The sequence below is a fragment of the Poecilia latipinna genome, unplaced genomic scaffold, assembly GCF_001443285.1.
Source record: "Poecilia latipinna isolate Pla-1442-1.1 unplaced genomic scaffold, P_latipinna-1.0 Scaffold9, whole genome shotgun sequence".
Classification (NCBI taxonomy): domain Eukaryota; kingdom Metazoa; phylum Chordata; class Actinopteri; order Cyprinodontiformes; family Poeciliidae; genus Poecilia; species Poecilia latipinna.
Window position 1 is genome coordinate 357,833 of NW_015112625.1, and position 27,666 is coordinate 385,498.

General features: G+C 39.5%; 1 protein-coding gene across 3 annotated transcripts in view; it reads left to right on the top strand.

Annotated features, from left to right (window-relative positions):
• Nucleotides 1–27,666, top strand: part of ppfia2 (PTPRF interacting protein alpha 2) — a 121,928-nt gene that overhangs the window by 4,423 nt on the left and 89,839 nt on the right. For 2 of the 3 annotated variants that reach the window (XM_015028875.1, XM_015028883.1), the window contains exons 3-4: nucleotides 1,371–1,471; nucleotides 19,704–19,959. In XM_015028875.1, coding sequence (XP_014884361.1) covers nucleotides 19,711–19,959 — 249 coding nt within the window. In that variant the 5' untranslated portion in view covers nucleotides 1,371–1,471; nucleotides 19,704–19,710. Of the gene's footprint in view, nucleotides 1–1,370; nucleotides 1,472–10,854; nucleotides 11,206–19,703; nucleotides 19,960–27,666 lie in introns of those variants that run through there. The other variant, XM_015028870.1, reaches the window with a different exon arrangement.

The following is a 27,666-nucleotide window of genomic DNA, read 5'->3' on the forward strand; positions in this document are numbered from 1 at the left end:
TTGCAGATGCGTGGACAGCATATTTACATTCTGATGTAGTTTGCAAGCTGTCATATTTGGTGAGCTCAGAAACAGACATGTTTCATTATTAAGATGAAATCAGTTTCCCTGCAGAAGAGGCATCATCACTTCTTTTTACTAACATGCTATTAATATCAGGTGATCAGTGGGATGAGAGGAATTGGTCTTTACGTCAAACGTGACGTTGTTCTTTGTTTTCCCCTCACGAACAGAGTCGAGGAAAATATATTTATTCTGATTTAGAAGATAAACTACTTGCTGTAGTGTGAGCATTTCTCTGGTAGATCTTTCCAGCTTGAAAAAGGCTCAGCAGGAAAATAGTGAGTCAGTCCTTGAATGTTGTTTCTATATATGATGTGTAATCTAAAGGGAGGATAGTGATCTGTGAAAGGAAGGTGACACTCAAGTGTGAATGTGTGATAGACTTGGGAGGATGAGGAAGCAACATTTGTATTCATGTTTTATCCTTATTTAAGCACATTACGTCATGCTACTTGTTTCTGTGTGCTAGGAACAAGTTTACGACACTAGATTTAAGACGTTTTAGAGGAAAGCTGATTTTGTTGCTCAAGAATAACTGCACAAACTTTTTGTTATTTTAGTTATTAGGTTCAATTGGATTTCTATAAAAAGTAAATGGTGAAAAAACAAGTCAAAATTGCGTAAATGAAGATGTAAGTGAGTTGAGAGGAACTTGACTAATTGTAACATGCTGTTACACTCTTTAATATGAAAGTGTAAATGTTTCAGTTCCCCACCATAATATAATGAGATCAGCCTTGCAGACGGCTGAGATCCTTCCTCAGAGCAGCCTTTAACCACACAGATCAGTGACGGTCGACCATCCGTCACTGATCCGTTTCAGATCGATGGCAGTGTTGAATGCTGTCTTCCTGACCAACGTCCTGCCAGTGCTCTCATTACTGAAAATATTCACAACACATTTAAAATGTGAACAGGAATTTCATTATTTAATATTAAACCAAATGGCCTGCTTTACTTTTGTTTATATAATTTTTTTTTTAAACGAAATACAACCTCATAACATAAACAAAAATTGCTTTTTGTTTGTGATGATTTACAATAATTTGCCAGTACTTTCAGCGTCGGTTTGCCAAAAGGCAGCAACTTTGTGTGATCAGCAAAGTTATGGAGATTATAGAATAAAACGCAACAATTACTTCATGTTCAATCAACTCTTCCGTTATTATGGGATGGACACATTTTGTGTCCTTGTAAAAACTGCTAAAATGCTTGTTCAACCTTATTGATAACTAAGTCATACACAGGAATGAAAAATAATATATTTTAGATTGAAGATATTTTGACCTCTATTGATTCTCTTCCAGAGGTATCTATGAAGATACTCAGAACAGCAGCAAGTCATGAATAAACCATTGGGCAGCAAGGCATGGGAAGAAAATTGAAACGAGGACTCGGATATCTACAGGTGAGCAGAAACCTCTAGATCTTCTTCTATGGTACGCTCACAGAAGACTGAGCACAGGATAAAGACCACCATGTTTTGTTCTGGTTTCTTCAGTGGGATCAGCTGGTTGAATCGTTTCCTCTGGGACTGAATTTGTCTTTTCACTCATTCTTATGCTCTAGATGTTTTTTTTTTATTGGTGAGACTGAATTGTTCTGCTGGCAGCTTTATGCTGATAGATTGTCAGTCACATTTGTTGCAACAGCCGACCTTTGCTGCTATGCTGGTTTTAATGAGAAGGAAGTCGAGCTTTAGCTCATTTGTTTCCATATGATGAGCTGTGATCTTATCATCTTCTTGTTGGTTTGATGTGCAAAGCAACAAGAAAATAAAAAAATTTAAGACATGAATCCTTCAAACAGATGCTTATTTAGATTAGCTTAAGCATTGAAACTAAATATTTTTTTGGTAATATAGGTTGCACTTAAAACATTTTAGAACTGCTTAAAAACGTGGCATTTTTTGGGGGCTGTTTATAAATTCAATATAAAACATGTGCAGAGAGTAAGAGACCATGTCACTTTTTGCCAAATGTCCACATCTATTGTGAGCATGTGAGCAGTTTACTAACAAGTTGCTGATAGCAGCTCACTAAACGGTTCACATTCTCATTAAAAACAGATTTTCTGATAGTCGCACTCCTAATGTAATGAATTTTGTAATTAAGTCATTACTCAGTATTTTTCCTTAGATTTTTTTTCCACTTCCTAATGCTTTCACTTGGCTTATTTCAAAGATTTATGTCTTGACCCTTCTTTGAAAACCGTTCTCAGTTGTCCCTTAGAAAAATAGAGACTCAATTTCAGAGGTTCAATTAGAAAACGCCTTTCATCAGAATGCTGCTCAGCGCGTGCAATCATGTACTGGAAATCCTGTTGAGTACATTTTGTGTTTGTTAGCAAAGCTTTCTATCAAGCTCTCTTTTGCCACCCAGTTTCAACTAGAACTACAGCCTTTACTGCACAGATGTAGCATAACACGTCTCTCCTTTCTCTATAGTTTAGCTTCCTAATGACCAGCCAAGCGTTGGTACTTGTTGTATGTTTAGACATTTTTTAGGGGGAGTTTCCAATCATCCTATAAGTATTCAGCTCTTGCAACCATGTCTCTAAATTATTAATGCTTTCTGCCTGTTTGGCCCCTCAGCAAAGCTTAGGCAGCTGGCCCAGGAAATGTAAAGAAAACCACCTTCAGGAAGAAATGATACAACACTGCAGGATGGTAGTGGTTCTAAAATAAAAATCAATTGTATATCAGCCGAATTTGGAACGTCTTTCTGAATAAAAAATTATACATTACTCAGAAATGTACCAACTTTAGAAGGACAAAATATTTCTTCCATATCATATTTCCATTCAGAAGCAGACATTTCTTCTCCATTGGTTGTTGCCATAGCAAAGCGGGATAAGGGTCTTCCTCCTCAGTTGGTTCATAGGTGAGAACAAGTCACCTGCAGGGCTTTTGGTGGTTGATTAAAACTTGGCTTCTTTAGCCACAGTTGTCCTAATTCCTCATCTGATTGCAGGTATAACCTCAGAGTCTTTTTATGTATCAACAAGCTCAATCTGAGGCCAAAGATTACATGTTGTCTGATAAATGGTGAAACAGGAAACAGCTCCCGAAGTTAATAATTCCCTTGTTGAAGCTTCAAAAGGACATGTCCTTTAATGTGTGATTATTATAAAAGACAAGCTAGATAAGTTATTTAAAAATATACAGATTACTATGACTGAATACTAAAACGTACAGCTTTACTGCAGCTGCCAATTTCATACCTGACATACAAAAGTGTTGTGCATTTTTATTCAGCCCCATTTACTATGATTACCCTAAATAAAATCCAGCAAAACTATCTATATGCTTTTTTCTAGAAAAGCTAAAACACTTGATGATGATGATGTGCTTATAAAGTACAAAGTGACACTGAATATTTAAAATCTTGAAAGAAGTGCAGTTTGGACAGAGATACAAGCTTTGCTTTGCAAGTATCGCAGCCAGGCGGAGCAACCAGTTGCTTCTGCAGCTCAGCTCAGCGGAGTTGTTCCACTGGCAGCACATTAGCTGCTCAACTGCTCAGCGGAGAGGCATTGTGAAGCTACATTAAGAGCGAATAAATGGTCCATTTCATGAGGGAGCTCCAAAATGTGTGAAAGCAACATGTAGAGCAGGAAGACTACATGCTCCAGCTGCCCCGACTTAGTAGAAAATTGCCACACTCTACCTTTCTTTTAAACAGCCCAACTGTTAAATGTGGAAGAATGAGGGGAAGAGTAGCGATACACGGCTTTCCTTCAGTGTGTCCAGACAGATCGGGTGGGACGCTCGCACTGCGCAGGATCTGTATGTGTGACCCGAGTGCGAGTCATGCGCAGCCATCACCGCTTTGCAGCGCGGCTGCCGTGGTTGCATCGCTGCCATCTGTTTCTTTACACTTCCATTTCCAAAATAAGCAAAGCCCCTACTCTGAAGCCTTCTGTAATCCCTCCTCGTTTTACTGTATACATATTAATCAGCGGGTTGTTTCAGGGGAGAAGGTGGAACGCCAGTGAGAGACGACTGATTTTGTGGAGTGGGTGTTTCGGTGGCGGCTCGTGGAGGTGAACAGCAGCAGGTTCCAGGGATGTGTTAAGCATGAGAAAGAGAGGCTGTGTTGCCCTTTTCTGCAGCGCGCTCCCTCTACCTATAACCCAGGCTTCATTAGCAGCTGTCTGTCAGCAAGGCCGCTGGATGGTTGCCTGGCAACTGGGACCTCATTCGGCCAATCAGGACCGGATGCAACAGGACTTCTCTCCTTGACACATAAAAGAGAGAAACAGACTTGTGCTCCACTTCAACTGATTTCGCTTCAGCGCTATTCTCTTCAAGGGCAAAAAGAGACGCCGAGTCCTACAGCAGAGCAGGGGACTCGGTCGATATGAGCGAGCTGCCGGGAGAACTTTCCCCTCCGAGTTGGCTCTCGTAACCTTCAAGAAACGACCTGCCCTGTCCCAAACGGAGCACAGAAAGATGTGGAGCCACCTGCTGTTCTAATCACCAAAGGAATGGGAAATGCAAGGCAAACCGGCAAGAAGAGGCTGCAGGTTGTTTGAAACCCAGGTGGAGATTCGCCGTCCAGCAGGACAACAGTCCAAAACGCACAGCGAACCACAATGTGATGGTTTAGCTCAGAGTTGTGCAAATATGAGCCAAAATCAGCAACTGAAAGTACTTAAATTTTAAAATGTATTTAGGTTAATCTTTGTTATATTTTTGTACATTTTAATGAAACAAAAGATTTTTTGTTCTATAAAGGGACATTCTAATATGTTTTTCTTAAGACATGCATTCAGTTTCCTAAATTGTTCTCAGGAAAGGGAAATATGTCGTTTGGTTTCTGATTGACATTCCGGTATTAAACACATTTAATGAAAAAGTGAGCCGAAGTCTGGTTTTTCATTAACAGATATTTGTGGTTCTGTTTACTTCAAAATTAAAATAAAAGCAAAATAACTTTAAGATGTTAAGAGATCAGACAGTCGATGCGTAAAATGATTGCAGTTTGGAGACGCCTGGTTTGGGTGAAAACATCGACAGATTTGTTCTCTTTGCTCTGACTCACTGTAGGTGTTTCTCTTGATTCTTTTTAAACTTTGCTCAAATCTTTCTCGATGCATCTATTCCCAGCGTATTGCTCCGCTCCTTCTATGATGCATTTAGGACGTGAACAGTCGCTTTGCTGCATGAACAAATGTTCCAGTGTTCCAAGCGCTGCAGCATTAAAAATAGATTAGAGTTTGAACAGAAATGCGGTGGCATAAAAGACTGTAATTGCTCCTGGCAAACGCTACGCCGTGCCAGGAGGCCGCTGTTATCTCAAAGCTCCTTCAGTGTCTCTGCACTTCAAGCAGGAGCTGCGTCTTCTGATGCCGGGAAACACAATTCTTCTTCCTCCATCTTGTTAATCTGGCAGGAAAACAAAAGCTTGATTCCAGATGATCATCACTTCTGACGTAGCTTAGTCCTTAAAAATAGAAGGAACATCAGTAGTATAAGATGGTTGAACTTCTGAAAGCATCTAGTGCTCAGTGTTGCCTCTATTCAGTACCTCAGGATTAATGAAACATTTTCTAATCGCAATAAAAAACGTTTCTGAACAAGGTGTGATCCACATTTGACACCCTAGGAAAGAGTTTAAGTCTCTAAGTGAATTCATCCTTATTTACTGAAATTTTAAGCCTCTTTTTTCTTATAGAAAAAGTTCATTCTTTACTTTGACTATGGTAAAATTGTTTAACACTCGGCTAAACATAGTTGCCTTAAAATACTTTAATCTGCATGATTGTGGTTAAAATAACAAGGAAGTACCTCCATTAGCTCATTACATAAAAAAAGTGGAGTTTTATGTTGAATGGTATTCTAACCCGGAGCTCCAGCAAAACAACACAAGATGTGCTAGTTTAGCATTTACTTTAATTCGCGCTTGTGATGAGGATTATAATTAACCGTGAAATAAAATAAAAAGTTGCAACTAAATTCTGAATTATGTTGGCTCAATTGGGAATTTTACGCTCCAGATTCCTGAAGAGTCTTTTGAATTCCTAACCCCGTTTTCCTTGCATGACGACAATCCTGAAAAACTGTCTGGAGAAAAAAAAAAGGAATACATCCAAACCAAATTAGATTAACAAACTAAATTATCTAGAATAATATGCTGTAATGTGAATTACAGCAGGTTTTAATTCTAGGGACAAAGAGTCTTTGAATAAGCATCACAGTACAGATCGGAGGAGGAGGAGGAGGAACTCTAGCCACCTGTAATTCCTCTAAGTTTTGTCTTTCTGCTGCATCTCGCCACGCAGCCAAAACTCACATCGTTTATCAGTGTATCAAGCAGCGTGAGCTTGGCAGCCTGCTTTACTTTGGATTCCACACAGTCGCAGGTTTAAAAGAGTCAGAGCGATAGCGAGCCTCTGGCAGCCCTCGCACTGTAACAGACTGCTGCTGATGTGTGTTCAGGTTTCTATTTTCTGGGAGGGCCAAATAATAAGGATGGGTTTCAAACCCCTGCAGGAGCAGCGCCGGGCGGCATATAGACAGAGGTGATGGGCTGTCAAATAGTGATGTCGGCAAAGACACGAAAACAAAGGAGAACGCGTGCTATCAGATGCTGGAAATGTCAGGCTTGCGATGCACACTTGCTTTGATCGTCAGTGAAACAACCAGGAGAAGCGGAGCGGCCCGTTAAACAACACTTCCACGTGTCTGCCTGGGTGTGATGGGAGCAGCTTCCCGGCTGCCACATCCGACTGGTTGTTTAAGCTTCTTATACGGCCTTATGAAGCTCCTCTGTTTATGTAGTCACATTCACAAAGTCTGTTTAATTACGCTGTTCCCTCTCATTTTCTCATTTCTGTCCCTGTGCTTCATTCTCAGCTCCCCCAGCTGCTCTACATCAAGTTAATTAGTCACACCTGTTGTTTGTGCAGTAATTACTTCCTCCTGGTTTGTGTGTAAACCCTCCATCTTCTCTCTCTCTCTCAGGTCCTCCTTTTCCCATGCCTTTTTAAATTTATGCCTTTCCTGGTTGTCTTCAGTTTGCATTGCCATTATCAAAAAGCATCTTTTTTCCCCGTTTGCTTTAAAAAATAAAAAATAAAAAAAGTCAGCCAAACGTTTTTGGCTGTGTTTTGTTAATAGCTTGAATATACTCAAACTGATAAGTATCCATTAACATGGAAGTCTTACTACAGATTATAAATGAATGGATGGATGTCTGGACCAAAATTGGGAAAGGCTCACAAATTATTTAGACTTGTAAGAATGTAAAGTTCCACAATTGGCCTGTATAGGTAATTATTACCCGCTGCCTCCTCGATAGACTGTTTTTAGTTTACTGATATTGGCATGATGAAGGGCGTGGAGTGTGGACCGTGTCTCCTATTTAAAGATCGGGTTTCATGAGTTCCACTTTATTCCTTTGATCGCTGCTGTTTGACCCGAGCTCATTTTCGCATCGTTTTCAGAGATAACAGTCAAATGAGTCGTCACACCAAACCGAGGTTTCCACCTTGGCCTGCACAGCCATCTTGGTGGAAAGAAAAGTCAATATACGTGACTCGTTTGCTTCAAGGCGTTCAGATATGAAAGCCTTTTCATATTCATCACTTGGCCACGTTACACCCATTCATATGCAGAGGCTTACACACACTCCTCTGGGGAAATTAATATGGAACGACTCAGCGATATGGGAGTGTAGTAGCAGTCAGACACATGGTGGGTCAATATAGTGGGTGGGATGCAATACGAGCGGTAATCTGCATTATAACCAGGCGAGTGTATCACATTGTGGTCATTGTAATGGCTATGAGGAATGAGCTCTGTTCATCTATGAATAATGAAATGATAATGAACAAAATGCTCTGCATTAAACTGTCACAAACAATGAAGGATGCTCCTCTGCAAAGAGGATCAAGTACAGTGCATGTTTTTACAAATACAGTATTTCTTTCCTTGAAACGTGGAGCATTTTAACGCATCGTACTGTAGTGGTTTTACTAATTTGTCAGGTAAAACACAACCCAGAGACAGAAAAACGAGGCAGAACATAAAGTTTATATTAATTTAGTTTCATTTGGAGAGAAATTTGAGAGGAACCAATTGAAATTTGTCTTATCTCAAAATACAGCGGATTTTTTCCAAAAGACGGCAGAGCAGAACATGCACAAAGGATTCAGCACCACGGACAGTGACATCGAGGTCTGGACAGTCTCCAATCATTTAGAGCCTCTGACTGATCCTGCTGCTGCTGACACTTGAAGAAGTCATAAAGTTAGGATACAAACTGTTCAAGCTAAAGATTGAAGCGGCGGTAATAAAATAAATCTGAGAGAATTCAACCACTGGGACGAAGAATTGATTTGTAGAGATTCTCAACAAGACAGTAAGAGGGAGCTTCCTCCTTGTTTTTCTGGTGCGTTTCCTCGTTTACATCACATCTTAACAGTATATTTATCAAACATGTTTTGCATCGACAGTACATGCGTAATGTGTGGTGTGCATGTCCACCGTTTGCTGCAGTTCCTTTAAGGCACATCTGAGGTCTGAATTTTGACCTCAACTTATTTGAAAAAAATACCTCAAGCTCAAATTGCTGCTCAAACATTTCCATCTCTTGCCACAGATTCTCAAACGGATTTGTGTCTTTGATGTAAAACATTCCACTGCAGGTTCTGATGGAAGGTGAACTCAGTTTTTGTCGCAATTCATATTTTTATGGGGCTACTTTCTGTTCTGTCGCACATAAAACATGTAATAACAATAACACTGAAGTTCTTTGGTTGCAATGCGACAAACAGTGAAAATGTCCTAGGGACACGAGTGCACTTGTGAGGCATTATTGTATCTGCGTTGAACTCGACATCAGATTCTCACCTTACCATTCACACCAGGAAATTATAAGGAGAAAAACCGGGCTTTGTGTCAATATTTGAGAAGAAGAAATATCTCCACATCAGTTCTAGCCTAAGAATCTTGACAAAGATGCAGTCGTAATGAAATTCTATTTATTTGGATGTGTGGGAGGGTGTGCTGTTTGGCCTTTTGCTCGCTCCGTCTTCATTGGAAATTTCAGCTGACAGCCAAGCAGAAATAGACATATCAAAGCACATCGTTCATCAGAAGAATCTGAAGCCGAGTATTAAAGAGAAGCCAGACAGAAAGATCACACACACTGGTGTTGTGCTATCAGTTACCGTACTGTATGAGTGAATGTAGCGTTTATGCTCTGCTCTCCGTAAATCTCTGCTATGCGGATCAACACAATACGGATCTCTGTGACATTCAAAACCACTTGAAGATCTTTAATAATTGATGAGCTGAAAAGTGGATTATTATTTTTTTTCAGCTCTGAAACGGTCACAAGGCAGCGTGCTCCCAGGGGTCACGATTATGCAGATTCACTATCACCATTTCTATTTTTAGAGAATAAAAATCTAAATTAAAATATCACATATATATATATATAGATATATATATATATATATATATATATATATAATGCATTCTCTCAATCATGTTGTTCACGGTATTTCATGAAGTCGATTCTTAAAAGGTTTGTTTGTACTTTGCATACAAACTGAGTCATATTTTTAGTCATCAAACCTTGGGGGAAGAAATCGGCTCTTAATGCCAAGACTGAGTATAGACTCATCAGTCGGTGACATTTCAGCGTTTTATTGCCCGCAGGCCAGAACCAGAGGAGTGACTCAGATTTGCTGTCTAGGTTTTTATCTTTAGACTTTGCAATAATTCGCTCTGGCAGTATACACACAAACAGATGGTTGGAAATTAAGAGATGGATATTGTTTCTTTTAGTGGTGTTTGCCTGTTTTGAATGTGTGAGATCTGCTGCTGTTGTATTCCAGAGGAGGTTATTTGAATCAAATTATCACAACACCTCTTAGATTTTAATGCAAAGAACAGAAGGAAGCATTTACAGGAAAAGAAAGCACATAACCTGCAGCTGAATAGCATAACAGATTAAATGAACAAGAACAAATATTTTATTTGATGGCACTGCAGTCAAATGTGGCCAGTATTGTCACAGGCTGTTGAAAACACACCATTCTGACTGTAAAGCATAAATAAAAGGTGAATATCAAGACAACACTGCTAAACATTTCATCAGAACTACAAGAGTCTGGTTTAGATTAAATCATAATTCAGCTCAAAGACTCACAGCCGTAATGGTTCTACAGAATACCGTTACAAATGCACACCACATTTTTTATGTTTTCAGGTAGAAAATAAATCAAAACATGTTCTTTTAAAAAAAATAATTACATAAGAAAAGATATTCTTTTTTTTTGTAAATACACTTTCAGAAGCATCTAAATATTATGTTTATATCTAAGAAAAAGAATTGAGTCCGATTTTAGGAGTATATAGAAAAAAATACTACAAATATCAGCTAATTAATAACAGTTGTAGATATGATGTAAATGAGCAAAAATAAATAAATGAAAATCACTCGATGAATGTGACTGAATTCATATGAAGTATTTGGAAACGTGCCGGAGACCATCACGCAGCAGAAGAAGGTAAATAAAACCTCAGGTGTTTTTTGGGGGGTGGGAAGTAAGCCAGCTTCTAAATTTGTATTCATGGGTGTCCTGTAAAAAAGTTACCTTTTAAAAAGTAAAAAAATCTTAAATGTTTTGTTTGAAACAATGTTATATAGGAACTTATTATTATTATTATTACTTTTGGTCTGTTTGGAGTGAAGGAAGAATAGCTCAGCTGCAACTTTAAGATCCGCTCTCTCCCCCTCCGTCAGCTCCATAATGGTCTTTTCCAGCTCCGCTTATCGCAGCAGAATTCGCAACGTGCCATAATTTCCTCACCGGTGTGTGTACGTGTGTGCGCGCGCGCGTTTGACCCCGGAAATTGGATGTCATCGCGCGACGCGGCTAATTTTAGATGATTATTGCTTCTCCTTTGGTGTTTCTCTGTATGGACAATGCCAGCAGCGGCGGGGACCAGCCGCACCTCCTCTTCTTCCACCGGATCCGCGGCGCCGCTGCCGCCGCTGCTGCCGCCGCTGCCTGCTCCCTCTGAGGAAGCCTCCTAGGATTGTCCGCTTCACGCTGTAGCTCGTAGGGACTGCAGTTGTGACTGATCCGCCGCCTGAGCCTCCGCTGATAGTAAAGGGATAAAATGTGAGTATGCACACTGTTGCAGCCGGTGTTGTGCTGACCTACATTGCCCCTGTTCTTGCAAGCTCAAGGTGATTTTCTGGTGCCCTTCTTGCTTCGCGAACTCTGGAGCCTGGCTCCGCTGGAGGTGTGGGATGCTCTAGAAGCAATCATTTTCATATCTGCGGTTAAAGGCATTGCAAGACACTGCAGGGGAAAAAATAAATAAAAATAGAGTCGGCGGCTGTCACACAGTAGAGAGACAGCGGAGAGAGTTAAAGGTGGGCGGGATGCAGACTGAGAGGCTGGCATGATGTAATGCGCTTGAGACAATGGCCAAGGATTCTCCCCAATTATCATTTCAGAGAGCGAGGAGGAGCTGTTGCAGCGGTGTAAAGATGTGATCAGCGCCGCAGTCAGGCGTGTGTGTGTGTGTGTGTGTGTGTGTGTGTGTGTGTGTGTGTGTGTTTGCGCGGCTAATGACAGCATGATGAGGAGGTGTCATGTGAGGAACAGCTGCCCCTCCTTTAAACCACATTATTACCGGCTATTATGGTGATTCAAAGCCAGAGAGAGCGCGGCGGAGTGGAGCCTCTGCATTCAGCCACCTGTTTCTTGGTGGCCACGTTTGACTAAACGAATGCAGAAATGGAAGAACGCACACCTGCAGGTGTTGGCATCTCGTTAGAAGGTTAATGGCAAATCTGCTCTTTGCTATTATTATTTTTTGCAAGCGCACAAGATGGGATTTGTGGCAGCGTGGACGTTCTGTGTAAATGACTCAAAGAGGCTTTATGTGAAGTCAGGATGCCTCATTTAACAGCCACTCCTGTTGCAATCTAAACTGCCTAATTTGTCTGATGCGCAGAAAATGTTTGTCTTGAAGTAGAGAAGTGGCTACCTGTGGCTTTTATGACCTTTCTATACGTTTTAGTGACTACTGCTCAGACTGGTTGGAAAAGCTCTTGATTGGTTCAGTTTTGTTGGAATAAGTTCAAGCTTGACCTCGCTGGCCGTTTACGTTCACCTTATTCAGTCTCCATCGATTCACGCTTTGCATGACCTTGCTTAAGGGTTGAGATTGTGGCCAGCATTAAAGGCTAAACATGCATCCTTTCATGTGCATGTAGACTTACTTACAGATGAGCACACAATCAGTGAACATGCAGCCCTCATCATCCCCACAGATGCTCACCTGCAGGTAGATTTGAAGGTGCACTCAGAGGTAGAGCTGCAACAATTCAGCTTTTCCAGGCTGATAACCGTTTTCCTTTTGATTTGCTTTTTGTCTTTTTAGATTTGTTCAACATAACATACGAGAAAAAAGACAATAATCGTATTAATTCATCAAAGTGTGCATGTAAGCTTTATCTAAATTTAAATACATAAGAAAATAGAATTTTCAGTTTAGATGCATTTAATAAATAGAGGGGAAAAAAATATTTTCCAATGATTGACCTGCACCAATCAGAACCGATCAATGGAAAATGATCAGATTTTGATCTCTGGGTTCTATTAAAAAAAAAAAAAAAAGGGTCACACATGATGTTACTTCTTTCCTTTTCCTGCCTCCTTCAGCAGCAGGTGTAAATTCACACCCATCCTTTTCAACTCATCTGTCATTCACATCTCACAGCTCCACTCAGAAAACTGCTGACCACAACATGAAACACAGATTTAAGTAAATATACATAGTAAAAGTCTGCTGAATGTAGTAAAGATTAAAAAAAAATCCTTTTGGCTTTTGAGAACTGATAAGTTGTTGATTCTTAGATTTTCAATTCAGTCAACAGCAAAATGAAGAATTGTTGCTTTTATGTTTTAAAGATAGTAGTGGGTCAAGTTAAATCATGATATGTATGTGCAGCTTCAGGCCAGATGAAAGTTCATATTTCCTTAGTAAATACAAATATATGTATATTTGTATACTCTTTCTGTATTTTTTGCCTTTGTGGTGTGCTTTTCCTTTTGGTGCATCTACATCTTCTGTGCTTTTTTTTTTTGCTGACCCTGTAAGTTTTAAATGAAACGTGCCGAGCATCAAAATATAAATAAATGTCAAACATAGCAGTTTGACTGTATGGTTTTATGATTACATTACATTACATTTCTTACTAGTTAATGAAAAAATAACCACTCTCTCTGCAAAAGCATTTCTGGTTCCATTATGAAACATATATAAAACATATAGCATGAAGGCAAAGTTCATCATCAGACATGCATTTTTTTTTTAAACTACAGTAACTTTATTTTTAATCTGTTGCCAGTGAAATGCAGCGTAAAATAGTGAAGAATTCAACATGTAGAGGATATTTGTTTGTTCCTAGTGGGACATGTTCAAGCAGTTCCCCCTGGGGTACTTTAAGGCTCAAATTACCCCTCCAGACATAATGTGGAAATCTCTTTAGATCCCCTCTTAAATGGCGAACATTCAAAAGAAACCTCTAACTGTCCTGTTATCCTCCACCTAAGAGCAACAATCAATCCATTCAGGAACAGAATGTCATGTTTCTATGTTGGGAATCTAAAAAAAATGTTCCCAGGAGCTTTCTGAAAAATGGATGCCCTATTTTGCTTATTTATATCTTATCTTTACAGTACATTTATCCTTATGTATACACAAGTGATTGAGAAATCTTTAATCTTTTTCTTTCTGATGCTTCTTGAACCACAACAACCAAAAAAAGATGTATACAAGGTGCAAAAAACAAAGAAAAACAAAAAATAAACACTAACAGAATCTTACTTGAGGTTGCGTTTTTACTCGAGAAAATTCATAAATCATTCATTGTCCTTTGAGGTTCCTTTTTTTAGTTTTTGGGGAAAAAATGGCTTCCTGGCCTCAAACTGACCTCATGTTAAACCCATCAGAGAGGAATTATTTCTCTGTGTTATGTTCTTGCAGAGGGAGATTAAGTTGAAACCATCTGATTCTTAGATCAGGTTTAATGATTCTGCGGAAGTGATTCCTAATTCCCACTAGTGTATCAATCGTTCCTATTGCAAAACTATAAGACAGCATTATACAAAAAAAAAAAAATCTAATTTATAATGTGAATCTTTGCACATTATAAACACAATTGGGTTTTACTTGGATGTTATCATTTAAGACCAAACAATATTGTAATAGAAGGCAAAGAAATTTAAATTTTCTTTTTTTAAAAGTGGAAGCATTTTTCACAAAAAGCGTGGCATGCATTTGTATTCAACCTGTTACACTCTGACAGTATCTAATTACAATAAAATGTAATTCAATGTAGCCATTGGTGTTCATAAGAAGATGTGAGCACAAAAGACACCAAGAAATGGTGTTTGGAGAGTGAAAAAACATGCAAATTTTTCACTCTGTCCACATTTTGGTTCACTATTTTGTCTCTTTGGAAAACCAGAATCACAAAAATACAAAGATGCGTTTATGTTTCATGGGAGAACATGGCATATTATCAGAACGCCTCCGGCATGTGGCGGCTGCCCCTTAAATAAGCGCAAATGTCAGCCTGTAATCGTTCATTTGACAGTATTGCGTTGCAGACATGAGCTTTTTCTTTGCTGAATCGCTGAAGTGTGCTCCAACGGGAGTTCTAAAACAAAATACACCTGAATAGTGTGGGTTTTTTTTTTTTTTTTTTCTTGGCAGGCATGTCGGCCTTGTTGTCAGAGGCGCAGGATGCCATATGAATGAGATTTCGCAGCACCATGAGTTGTACCATCCAATCTGGCCAGTTTCATTCACAAAAAATCTGCACGAGTCTTCTCCCACCTGTCAGCCTGACATGGATGCCAGGCTAGGAAGGAAAGACGAGCAGCAATTTTCTCATTACTCTTTGAGCTCACAAATGAAATCAATGGATGCACTTTGTGCTTGACTGTTTGCCAAGAAAATTGGGCATTATTTAAAAGTGGAATTTCCCCGTAGTCTCTCCCCTTAACGCAGGGCTTGTAATCAGCTTGTGCTGATGCAAGTTGAGCGCATTAATATCCAACAATTTCTCATCCTGTTGCGAGGATATTAGCATTAATAATTGAATCATAAGATTTTTGCAAATGTTTCTAAAGCTAGACTACAAATTTATAACAATTTGTCCTATAACTGGCATTTGGGTATATTTTCTGTAATTCTCCTAAAATTTTAAATGACCATCCCCTTACTTAACCAATCTAATTAATTATGCCACTCTTGGTAATAAGAACCCCTTAAGCACACTTGATTTATATTAGTCTTTCCAAAGTCAGCTCAACAAGCATGCAGCAGTGCAGCTTATCTCCAAAGCCACAGAGTCCTATGTTCTGTTCTGCACATCCTCGCATGCTAGCGCATCTTTTGATGTTTTCCAGGTGGTGAATTGTGCTGAATTTGCCTCAGTTGGCTATAGAAAGCTCAAGAATATACAGCTGTTTTGTTGTTTTTTTTTCGCACTACTTCTTATCTGCTCATACAATTGCCACATAAATGAGATGAACTGAAGTCATTTTGGGAAATTAAGCACATCACGCTGATTTGATCCTGCTATTATTTTCCAAATTTACATCTGTTTTTCAGTTTTTCACCGGCTGCTTTAGTTTTATTTTGAAAGTATCTCGGCTCGGTTTTTCAGAACATCTCTGGAAGACGTTACTGCCTTGTAACTGCCGTCCTACTCTGAGCTGTTTGAAACGGCAACATTTCAGGTTATCAAGCAGCACTTTTCACAAGTGAAATCCACTTTTACAATCACATCCGCAAGAAAGAGCCTCGGAGTCAAAAGTGTATCTGTAAAACCATTTGCTGTACAAGAATTTTAGGACATGAATTTGCAAAACCATGCATTGTGTGCTGCTTTTGTTCGTAATGCAATATCTGAGCAAGGAAAGGGAACAATTTAGCTGTCATTCTCAGCATGCTTCCGTTAATCATCATCTTAGTTTCTCGGCCTACTCTCCTGAATCCATGTTTTAACCAGGCAGCTTTAAGTTTCTAAATGAAAACGTCTCAGAAGCACATAAGCCTCTTTTGTTTTTCTGCAGCAAAGCACAACTTATAAAAGCCAGAAGTAGGGCTGCAGCATATTGGAAAAACATATGACTAGATATAATTGTGAAATAATGCAAAGATGACATAGATTGAAGTTCTCGTGTACTTCCAGCTCTCTCTGTGACCTTTAGCATGCAGGGAGCTGTGATCTGTGCCAGGTGTGGGAAAGAGAGAATCCATCCAACAAGATGAATATCTTAACATGCAAAATGTATTTATGACACTTGGAATGTAATAGCCAAAATATATTAAGTTTCCAAACAGCTGTTGTGCTAATAATATTATGCATACTGATATTTCAATGACAACATATTCAGAATATTTTATGCAGCCCTGGTGTAAAATGAAGATACACATATCAGAGACGTGGCCAATTTCCAATCAAATATTACACCATCATAGTGAATAAGAAAAACAGTTTAAAGTTACATTAGATTTGGATCAGAATCACATTTTCAGTGCTTGCACGGGATTTTATTTAGGGGTATCAGAAAGAAGTGGGTTGATTACATACGCATGCTGTGCTCTCCACATTTATACCTGCAATTAATGTAGACAACCGTGGCACCACCTCACATGGATGGCATTGAAATTTGTAGCTGCAACATGACCAAGTGGAAAAAGTCCAAAAATAGAAAACGGAACATTGGCTTAATGTACGATTTTAAAATGTTAACTACTAGTTCCACATCAGCTGAATCAAAGTGTGCTTAGTAGTTAACTTTTATCTGGTGTCAGATTTCTGAGTTTTATAAGGCTGCAAGGCAAGAAAGTTTCTCTGGATCTGCCGCTCTGGTCGGGGAGGGGAACTCTCCTACGCCTTTGAATAATTCACTGATTGGCATATGGCATGGAGTGAAAATCCCAATGATTTTGCATGTTTATGCATTTGCAGTTCTTTTTCCACCTTCAGCTCTTCTGATCCGTTGAACATGACAAAATCACACAAGTTTCTTGCTTGTCATGTATCTGTAGGTGTGGCTAAATTAGAATATCATTGAAATGTTAACGTATTTCAATAATTCAATTCAAAACGTAAAACCCCTTTAGGTACGTTAATTATGGCTGGTAAATAAACAAAAATCAGGGAAGACGGCTGATTTAATATTTATCCAGAATCTAACTCTGCAAGGTCTAGAAAAGGTATTCCCTAAATTAGGTGACTGTTCACCCAGGGCTGTCTTAAAGTATTTCACTGTAAAGTTAAGTGGAAGGAAAAACACAGTACAAAACGATCAATGGAGAAGAGACTTTATTGGGCTTAGGAAATTTTATTAGAAACTTAGTTTCTTAGAAAATAAGTATTTATTTCTGTGTATAGTTAATGTAATATGAGCTTCTCTATTGAGTTGAATTGGTGAAATAATTTTTTTTTTTATATTCTGGTTTATTGAATTCACCTGCATGTTCTTAATATACAATATCTTAGCAGAACCATTCAGTAAATGAGTCAAATGTTCTTACAAAATGGCAATTTTTTGTGGAGGTTGTTCCTGAATCTTTGATTTAGCTAAATAAACTAACAAATGAGGATTCACTGCACTGAAAGGTTAGGAGAGACTGAGATCTGAACAAAAGGGGTGAAAAAAGGAACCTTATGAGCCGAGTTGCATACAAGCATCTGCACAACACTTTGATTTACGGACACAAATATTCCAGTATTATTATATGCCAGGTGTTATTACACATGCTGGCGCCTTAAATGCTTCCGTTTGAAATGTACTAAACCATGCCGGATTTCAAAGAAGTAATAAAATCAAACACTTCCATGTTTTACACAGTTTCAAGCACTGAGTCATGTATGCGAATAAATCACTTTGTTCTACTTAAAATTCAAGAACCAATGTCCTAGCCTCCCTGCCAACAAGTCTCCTCCCCAAGCGAAAGGCTTACATGAGCAGCCGGTCCAGCTACAGCATGCAGACACAGTCTCTCTGGTCTGAACAGTAGCGGATGGTGTCTGAATGGGGAGCCGTCAGGAGCCTGGCCCGTCGCCCCGAGAAGACCTGGGAGAGCCCGTCTTAATGCCAGAAAACGCCGAGGCACAGAGCCGTACGCTGTAGCACGTCCACGGGGGAACGAGGGCGCTTCAATTGGATGTTGAAATTTCACTAAATACACCTGGCTTAGGTCAAAGCACGGGGAATAAGTAGAGCTGAATTCGTCCAGCTCGTTTGGACATTGAGGACATGGTCGCCTGCGTGCTGAACGTCTGGCTTCCAAAGACGAAATGAGACATTTGAGATGTCAGGAGAGGAGAACTATACGTTTTAAGAAGAAATGAAAGCATTATTGCTCTGGTGGAAACATGTTTTAGGATATGTACAGGCTTACTATTTACTATTTTTGAGTAAAGGTGTCCCATCCAAGTCTTCATAACTCAATTTCAGGAATAAAGGGCGAGAAAAATATAATCATTTTGATATCCAGCATGTTTTTTTGCTTTGTCATGTTTTCCAGTGTTGTGCAGTTTCCAATCTGTGAACTCAGATAAATATTCCACTTCAGAATATTTTATGTGTTGATAAATAACTACCTCTGTTAAAGTCACATTTTTTTCTACCTCTGCTAACAGTAAATTTGACACTGTGCCTTTAACCTGCTGGTGAGTGGCTCGTTAGTGTAACACCACTCAGCTGGGCAAAGTGGATGTAAAACTATAATATTTTCCTCCTTAAGTCCTTTCTCATTTTACTGTATTAGCAAGTTCAAAACATAAAAACATCTATATGAGGACTTCCTTCATATAAGTAAGTAAAGTGTGTATTTGGAACATACATTCACTCTGTTTTAAACGAGCCAATCTTTTTCAGTTGTAAGCCAGCTAAGCTAGCTCCACTTTATTAAACAGAACATCCACTTGTTCTCCCTCCATGTTTTTTTTTTTTTTCTTAAACTGTTGAATTATTCATAATGTGTGTCATTTTGTGGCTCATTGCTTCATCTTATGATTATGACGTTCACTGATGCAAACACAGTTTTGTCTCACTCACCAACCCGCCGGTGAGAACGGCTCCCTGCGCATCGGAAGGCCCTGCAGGGAGCTTGGAATATGGACTCCCGTATCCGCTATAGCGTGGATATAGTGTGTTATGTAACTTGATCTGAGCCGCCCCAATAAACAGCACAAGCGTGAAATCTAGGGCAGAATGCCCAGCATCCCAAGACGTCTCTGTGAGCTTTGAGATGTACCGATGTAATGCTGAGCCAAGCTCCAACTGTGTTGGGCCCGAGCAATTACACACAGCAGTTTAAACAACAGCATGTGGATATTCTCACTAAACTCACACACATATGTTTGCTTTACTCAGAACTGTATGTGCATACTCTGTCATGTGAGCTCTTTGTTTGGGTTGTCTCAAACAGTAGTAGAGCTTTTATCCTTTGCATAAAAAGAAAAAGAATAATTTTTGGCATAATTAATGGTAAAAAAAAAAAAAAAAAAAGTTACATGTCCTATGGAAGGCGCTTTAATCTTTGGTTAAACTCAACTCTTCATTCTCCTGACCAGAGCCAAGATGATGTGCGAAGTGATGCCCACCATCAGCGAGGACACGGCGCTGAGCCAGCGCGGCTCGCAGAGCAGCGCCTCGGATCCGGACTCCCACTTCGAGCAGCTGATGGTCAACATGCTGGACGAAAGGGACCGACTCCTGGATACGCTGAGGGAGACCCAGGAGAGCCTGGGACTGGCTCAGCAGCATCTGCAGGACGTGATCTACGACCGAGACTCCCTGCAGCGCCAGCTCAGCTCCGCCCTGCCACAGGTAGGACACGGCGACGGAGCAGAAGATTGGAGATTTGAAGTTTGTTACTGAATGGTGTGCATGCATGAATGAGTCATTTATTTGTTGTTACTACCAATTTCTTAATCTTATATAGGGTTTTTTTTTTAATTAAATTTTGTTTAAGAACATTTTTAGTGATGAGTTTTTGCGTCATTGGACTGGAGCATTCCCTGTGACTTCTACATGCTAACTGAATTCAAGCTAATTGAAATGAAATAGTTGACATTCCAAAATATATGAGCATGTTTTGTTGAATATTATGTTTGAATGCTGCTATGACTGCAGCAGTATATTATTTTATATTCTCTGAGAAGCCAGAGTCACTCTAAGCAGGGCCTGGGTTATTTGCTGTTTAAATGTTGCAATAATATTAAGATTATATCACTGCATATAAAGGGAATTCTGTCATTTTTTAAATACGGGTTCTCCATTTTATGCCTTAAATGACATCAACACTTGATGTTTCTATCTTGGGAGATCCCACTGTGTTTAGGTTAGTACTGTAGTCAATCCCTGAAGTTGTGAAGTTTGCTAACCCTCATATAACTAGACAGTCACAGAGCTATCACTGTCTTTGTTGGTAGCTCAGAGGCTGTGAATCAAATCTGCGTAGAGCACAGTGATAAGACGAAAATGTTGGTGCACTTAGTTCATTTTTGCACAATGTGAGGAAAGAGAAAGATCTTGCATAATATTTCCTTTGGGAAGTGGAGATTAGCACTTTTACAGAGATCCAGTAAGTCTTTTCACTCTGACTCCTGGACACTCGGGAGTTTTTTTGTAGACAGAGAATAGACTCTGTTCACATGTGATGCATCACATTTAATCCACATGGTTTTAAAGATCCATGACCTCAAACAGCTAATCTGTTTAGCATGAAAAGTATATCTTTCTGAGAGACACACAGTGTTTTTATTTTGAAATAGCTTATTTAGATCTGCAGCATCGGAGAATTTACCACAACTTAACACCCCGGCCAAGGTGCTCCGTCCTGTCAAAGTGAAATAACATTTCCATTATCAGACAATTTCTCTGATCTGCCCTGGCAGTAAATCAGTGTTGTGATGTATTGTTCGTCATAGTGTAATGACAGAGCTGACATACTGCTCAAGCGCCTCTCTTGGTGTCTGGCTTAAATTAGCTGTCAGTGACATCCTGCTAGAAATGTCCTGGCACAAACCATTCTGTTAATTAATCTGCTGTTTACTTATTGGCCTGTATAATCTCCATCTTAGTTAAATGGTTTGTGATGCCATTTTTTTAAGCCTTGGTAATCATACAGAGGCTTTTTGCCAGGGACATGTTTCAACAGAGTTTTCTGCTTTTTTATTATTATTATTATTATTTATTTAAATGTGATGGAAGCAGCCAACACTACTGCATGGGTGTTGTGTGAATTAAACTAATGTTTGCTGCTATGTGTGGAAATCGCTAAAATTAATGTTTATTGCATATTTTCCGTAGACTTGTTGTTGAATTAGAGCCCAGTAGATTGCTTTTAGGTCCTTCTCTTTTATTTGGTAGCAGTGGAGGTGATGGATGAGAAGAAGCAGATTTTTTTCTGGACAGAACCGGCCTCATTTAGGCAGTAGACAGCCTGCAAATGTGCTTTTACTGATATCACTCCCTTGTTTCTAAAGCCTAGAGCTCTAGCATGATTAGATGCACCATAAACGTCCTTTTTTCCTGTCGGTCTCCCCACCTCTCCTTCATTTCTCTGTTTCTGCCATCTTTGGCTTTTCTGTTATGTGCTGTTGTGCCCTATGTCTTTCTTTTCCCCCTTTTTTTTCATTTTCCATCAGAGGTCACGGCTCTCCAGCTCACTGTGACACTTTCGTCTGATGGGAGTGACATTTGCCATCCCCACTAGACGCTTCCAGGGACACTCCCCTCCCATCCTCAATTTCATGCATAACAATCCAGCAGAACCCATCCATTCCCCTCCTCATCTTCAGGCTTTTATATTTTCCATTTTTGTTTTTGCCAGGCTGAGGAATGGCAGAAGCCACCATTAGCTTTACAAGTCACTGCAATTATTGCAGAAGAGCTGTTGTGAATGTCTACTTAAAAATCAATCTCCACGCATAATCAACGCTTTAATTAAATGCACACTTTGGGTAAGTTGAGAAAGCCGCGGTTGCAGATGCGTCTGACAGCAACACAGACGCATTGCAAAACTATGTGAGATGTTGCATTGCAGCACCAGCTGAAACAAATTTGAACCTCCCGTTTTCACAATTACTCTTCTTGGCTGTTGATTCATATTTCTGCTCAGAATTACAGTGCTTGTTTTTAAAATAAAACAAGTTTATTGGTGTGTTATGAATCTTGTGATAGAAGGAATCGGTTATAAGGCCAGACGAATGCCGCTTTCTATTGATATCTAGTCGCATTGCCTTATGTATGCATAAAAAAATGTATGGCTGCCATTCTGTGCCCTACTCGGATAAGGAAGCATGACCTAATGACACAAATCCACAATGTCTTTCTCTCTGGATTTTCTTTTTCCAACAATATTCCATAAAATCTGACACCTTATTTGCCTTTATTACATCCAGTAGCTAAACAGCTATCTAGTCGTATACTAGCCTGCGTGTGAAACCCAGCAGATCACCATAGCATCAGAGGAAATTCTAATATATAATCAAAGGCTAAATATAGCATTAAAATAATTTAAAATGAGCACTGAAAACTATTTGCGTGACAGCTAAAGGTTGTTTAAATGATTGTGACGCCGCTTCTTGTTCCTTTTAATTATTTCGCTCTCACTTGTACTCGATGGACTCGGTTCTGAGGAAGCGGAAGGAAAAGACACACAGAGCGCGTAGACAAACCGTTGCCTGGAGTACGATGCAACCCTCCTTCATCCCACTGTGACCCCTGTCGTGTCACAGACGAGCGAGCTGGCGGACCAACAACATTCTCCGGAGCACTCATCTGTGCATTACTGTAGAAAGGCCCCGCGGGCCACAGCCAGCTTCCCATGCTGGCTGTTTCCTATTGCCAAACACAGTTTCATGAAGACCTCTGCTGCAGCTAATCCTCCTCACTGCCACCAAGCTGCAGTCCTCAGAAATACACGTCTTATCACCTATTGGACAGATGTTTTGCAGAGTTTCTCTTTGTGTGCGTCCACATAAATGGTCAGCAGGTGTTCGGACAAGCAGAGACTGATATTTATATCTAAGAAGGTGACGGAAGCACAAACTTCAATGATGGCTGCAGTTGGGTTTAATGCATAAACTTCTATTATTGTCACATTGCAGCCGTCGCTGACGTGGAAGGGAAAGAATAAATCGACAAAAAATATCAATAAATACACTGAGAATTATGTTTGTGAGGTGACAAAATGTGGAAATGTTCAAGGATTATGATTTAAAAATTTTTTTCCAAGGAACTGTTCCTTAAAGTTTTCGATTCAGACATCTTCTAAAATGCCGGCATTTTAGAGTATTTAAAACTCTTGTTTATGGAGATTCTCTGCACCTTCAGCATGACCTTACAGCCTCCAAATGTTGATCTGAGTGCTGTTATCTGGCCAGTCATGCAGTAATGAGACACCGGCCAACATCACAGCTGTGGTGAAAGCTAAGACTGGACCAAATTGCTGTATAGAACAGAGATCGATCTGTAGTTTTCTCATTCATAGCTTGTGCACCTGCTGTAAAACGCACCGGTCCTGTCTGTTTTCTGCACATATCTGCCATGGTTGCTGATTAAATTTGGCATCAAAATTATAGTTTAATTCATTATAGTTTATAGTTTTTTAGAAAAAAAGATGCAGTGAAATCCCTCGAAAGGATTAAATATAGGCCTTTTTATGCTTACATCCCAAAATTAGCATTTATTATAACGGATTGTGATAATCTGTGGACCTCTCTGGTGGTGATTAGTGAATACAGAGTGCATGTCGGTTCAGTGAGAGGAAGGAGGAAGAGCGTCTGACGAGAGCTGTGTGTAGAAATAAAGATGACTAAGCTTGTCCAGAAGATGGATGAGGATCCATCCACTGTCTTCCCTTCGTTTCTCTGCTTGTCGTTTCTCTCGCCGATGCTTGTTCTGCAAACCCCGAGGGCATCAGCAGCCAGTCAGCTGGTCTTCTCCGCCGGAGCAGCACATGATTTTCCATGATTACTGTTATTGTTTGTGCCCCAGTTCACGGCGCCTGTAGGCTAGATGTGTGGCTGATTCTCCTCAGGACGAGAGGACAAGCCTTGGAAAAGGAAAAGCTACGATGGCCGACTCCTCTAAAGTCAAGTGCTGACAATCTTCAGAATACATGAGTGTACCTCTGAGACTGACGATGTCATGCAGAAAAACAACATTTTTGGTTCTGTACACAGCGGCTTTGTTGAGGATCAGCGCTCTGAACTGTTTCTGCATTTCTCAAGTTACAACCGCAGCTGTTAATGTGTTTCATATGGATTTTACGTGACTTTCCTGTCCTGTCAGTTCAGGTGGCTCTTCAGATGACGGATCAGTGCAGTATGTTTAACGTTTTGCTTTTTGTTTTACAACCTAAACTTCAACTGTATTTCTGTCCTGTTTTCTGTGTCGCTTCAACTTCATGATGTTTGTTGAGTATAATCTGACAAACCTATGACGTCATTGCAGAACAGCTGAATTTATACCCTTATATTTTTAATAATGTATGCACAGATGGAACATAAATGATTTTAGGAGGCAGATATTTACATTGGATTTATTTGAGGTCATATTAATCCAAATTCAAGCCACTTTGAGATATTTCTTAAGAAAAACTAAAACCCAGATATCAAGATGACAAAATGTAAAAAGTTAAAGTTTTATTAATGCCTCTCAATTCACTGTGTTAACACTGTGATTAACACATTTGAACCATTTCTCTTGCTTGTAAATATTGATTTAAAAAGTAGAACCCGTATATTTTTTTTCTGCCTAGTTCTGCCTCGTTTTTCGTCTTTCCCTTTAACTCCTTCAATCTTCAGCAGGGACCCGGACAGGTTCTTGGCACATAAACGCATTGCAGAGCCATACAGAGTGACTGTAATGGCTCCATCACAGATACTTGATCAATATTCTCCAAAGGTTAGGGTCAGATGAGACGGGCCTAGTCCTGTGGGTGAGTCGCTGCTGGTACCGGCGTCCAGCAGATGGTTTCGGGCGACTGCTATCTGGGAGGAGACTGTTCACGACCGTGTAGCAGATGTAATTATCTCGCTGTGATCAGCGCACCAGACTGTAATAGTGCTGTGAAGTGGCTAAGTAGCAGGAACATAGATCAGCCTAACAAGGCAGCAGCATCTGGGTGTTTATTTATTTCAGCCCTGTCTCAGATATTCAACACACAGCCTAACTTGTAGAAATCAGTTGGATATAAAACAACACATAAGGGGGAAGAAATCCATTTTGTAGGCTGAAACAAAACACAGGGGGCTGTTTGAGACTAAAGCCAACAGCAGACAACTTTTATTCACACATAAGCAGTGCACTTTGTGCATTTCTCTCCAGTTATACTATAATAAAAATGACCATAAAGATTTTAGTACCAAGACGAGATAAGGTTGACTATTTTTCACCTAACAGTGGTCAGATTTCTGGAAGACTGAATCTGCTTTTGAGAAATGTTTATGTAATGTTTGAGCATTAGGTATGGAAACAATAGCTTCAGAAAAAATACCCTAAAATTGGATTAAGCCTGAAACATGTGACAGGATGTAATGACTTTCTTTTGTAGTAGCAAATCTGTATGTATTTATATCGTTGCAAAAATAATGGACCACATTACACTTATAATAATGTACATTTGGCTTTTGTTTAGTTATTTTGAAATATACACAAAGATAAAACATAGACCAGACACCAGCAGCATTTTGTATTAGCTTTAAGATAACTGGAATATAGTGCAGAATATCCTCCCTTTTTTTTCTTCTGTTCTTTCTAAGCAGCTGCTTTGTTTGTAAGTGAGGGGAAAAAAGTGAAAACCACAATAAAGCGCAGGATCTTTTGACTGTAAAAGCAGTGAACAGCACAGCTGGAGAAAACTGGTCACTGTGGCATCATAGAAATAATGCGGTGTAAAGTTCTCGTGACTTCAAATCCTTGATGCCTAATGTGGGGCCATGCATAATGAGTCTTTGGCAACTATTGCAGTGTATGCAGTCAAACTTGCAATTTTATGAATATAAATGATGATGAGTGCATTTGGCTTCAGTTAGTCTGAATTTTCCCTCTTACATCTTGTGGAAGCTGCAGAGATGTAAGAGATAAACTGCATCCATCACCTTGTGATCTTCAACATTTTAAACAATGTCATATTTCTGTTGTTCAATTAGCTAAGCATTACATTAGCATGTCAAATTCAACTTCATAACGCTTTCAATTACCTAATAATTATTCCAAACGGTGCTTTATGACCATTAACAATGATGACTATAATGACGATAAGTCTCCTAAGATACGAAACCCTTGAATTGACAGAGGTAGTTTTTTGTTTAACCACGGTTGTATTTGTTGTGTTGAAAAACCAAAAACACACTGTGGCTCTGCAGACACACAACTCTTAACAGAACTAAGCTTCAAACAGAGACAACTGAAATGATACGACTGTGAACCAGAGAGGGCTGCTGATACGTAGGGAAGGACTTGGACTGCATGGAAAACAAAAACAGGAAGATTAAATCAAATTAACGAGTAAACTAAAACTAAAGTACTGAACTTTGAATGACAGCTGTAGAAGAAAACTGACAAAATCAGAGGTGACCAAAGAAATAAAACACGTGATGTCTAGTCACTCATGCAACCTCAGTTAGCAACTTAATACGATTTAGAAATGCAAAGCGATGTGATTTTTGCGACGGCCTCCTCGGTACGACCTGCCATCTTGCAGACAGCCTCTAATTTCACCCCTTACTCCCACTTTTTCCAGCTTACTGACACACTGCTCTCTCATCTGACCCTAACCTCTCGACTGCTTTGCCATAATTGTCACTGTGTCTCATCAAACCCCCATCTAACAACAGAAAGCCTCGTCCTTCTCGCTGTCCCCGGAGAGACTGTGTCGTCCCTCTTACTGGCTGATTGTTATCTAATTTTAGGAGTTTGCATATTTTTTTTTCAGCTTCATAAGCAGCCAAACCCTCGTCAGCTTTTATTAATATTCTCCAGCTGACATGCTAAGCACAGGCTGCCTTGTAAATTCCTCTTACGAGGATGTCGGGTGTCTTGTATTTCGTTTATCTCTCCTAAGCTGCTCAAGTTGGTGTCTCGCATAATACTAACAATTAATAAAAAATAAAACAACTGTTACAGAGAACTCTTGAGTATTTGCGGCATCCAATGTGAATGGAGATGGAGAGAGATAGCAGCTAATTAAAAAAAACTGGTGTTTTTTAATGAGAGTTTGCCTTTTTTTAATTACTTTGTAAATAAAATACTATATGTCAATAAATATGTTTTCTTCTAGTATGAAATCTGTTGTGTGCACGCGTTAGCTTAGTTATGTCTAGATTTAGATAGATGAAGCCATACAAAGTCTGGCTAAATTTGGGACAAACTATAAAATCGAAATGATGAAATATAATTACTGTTATATCAACAGTAAGCTGTTAAAAACTCATTCATTTTATCATAAATCTCAAAGCACAGCTTGGTAAATTTTGTTCCAAGTAATGCCATGTCCTTGACAATAATGAATCATCACGTTTA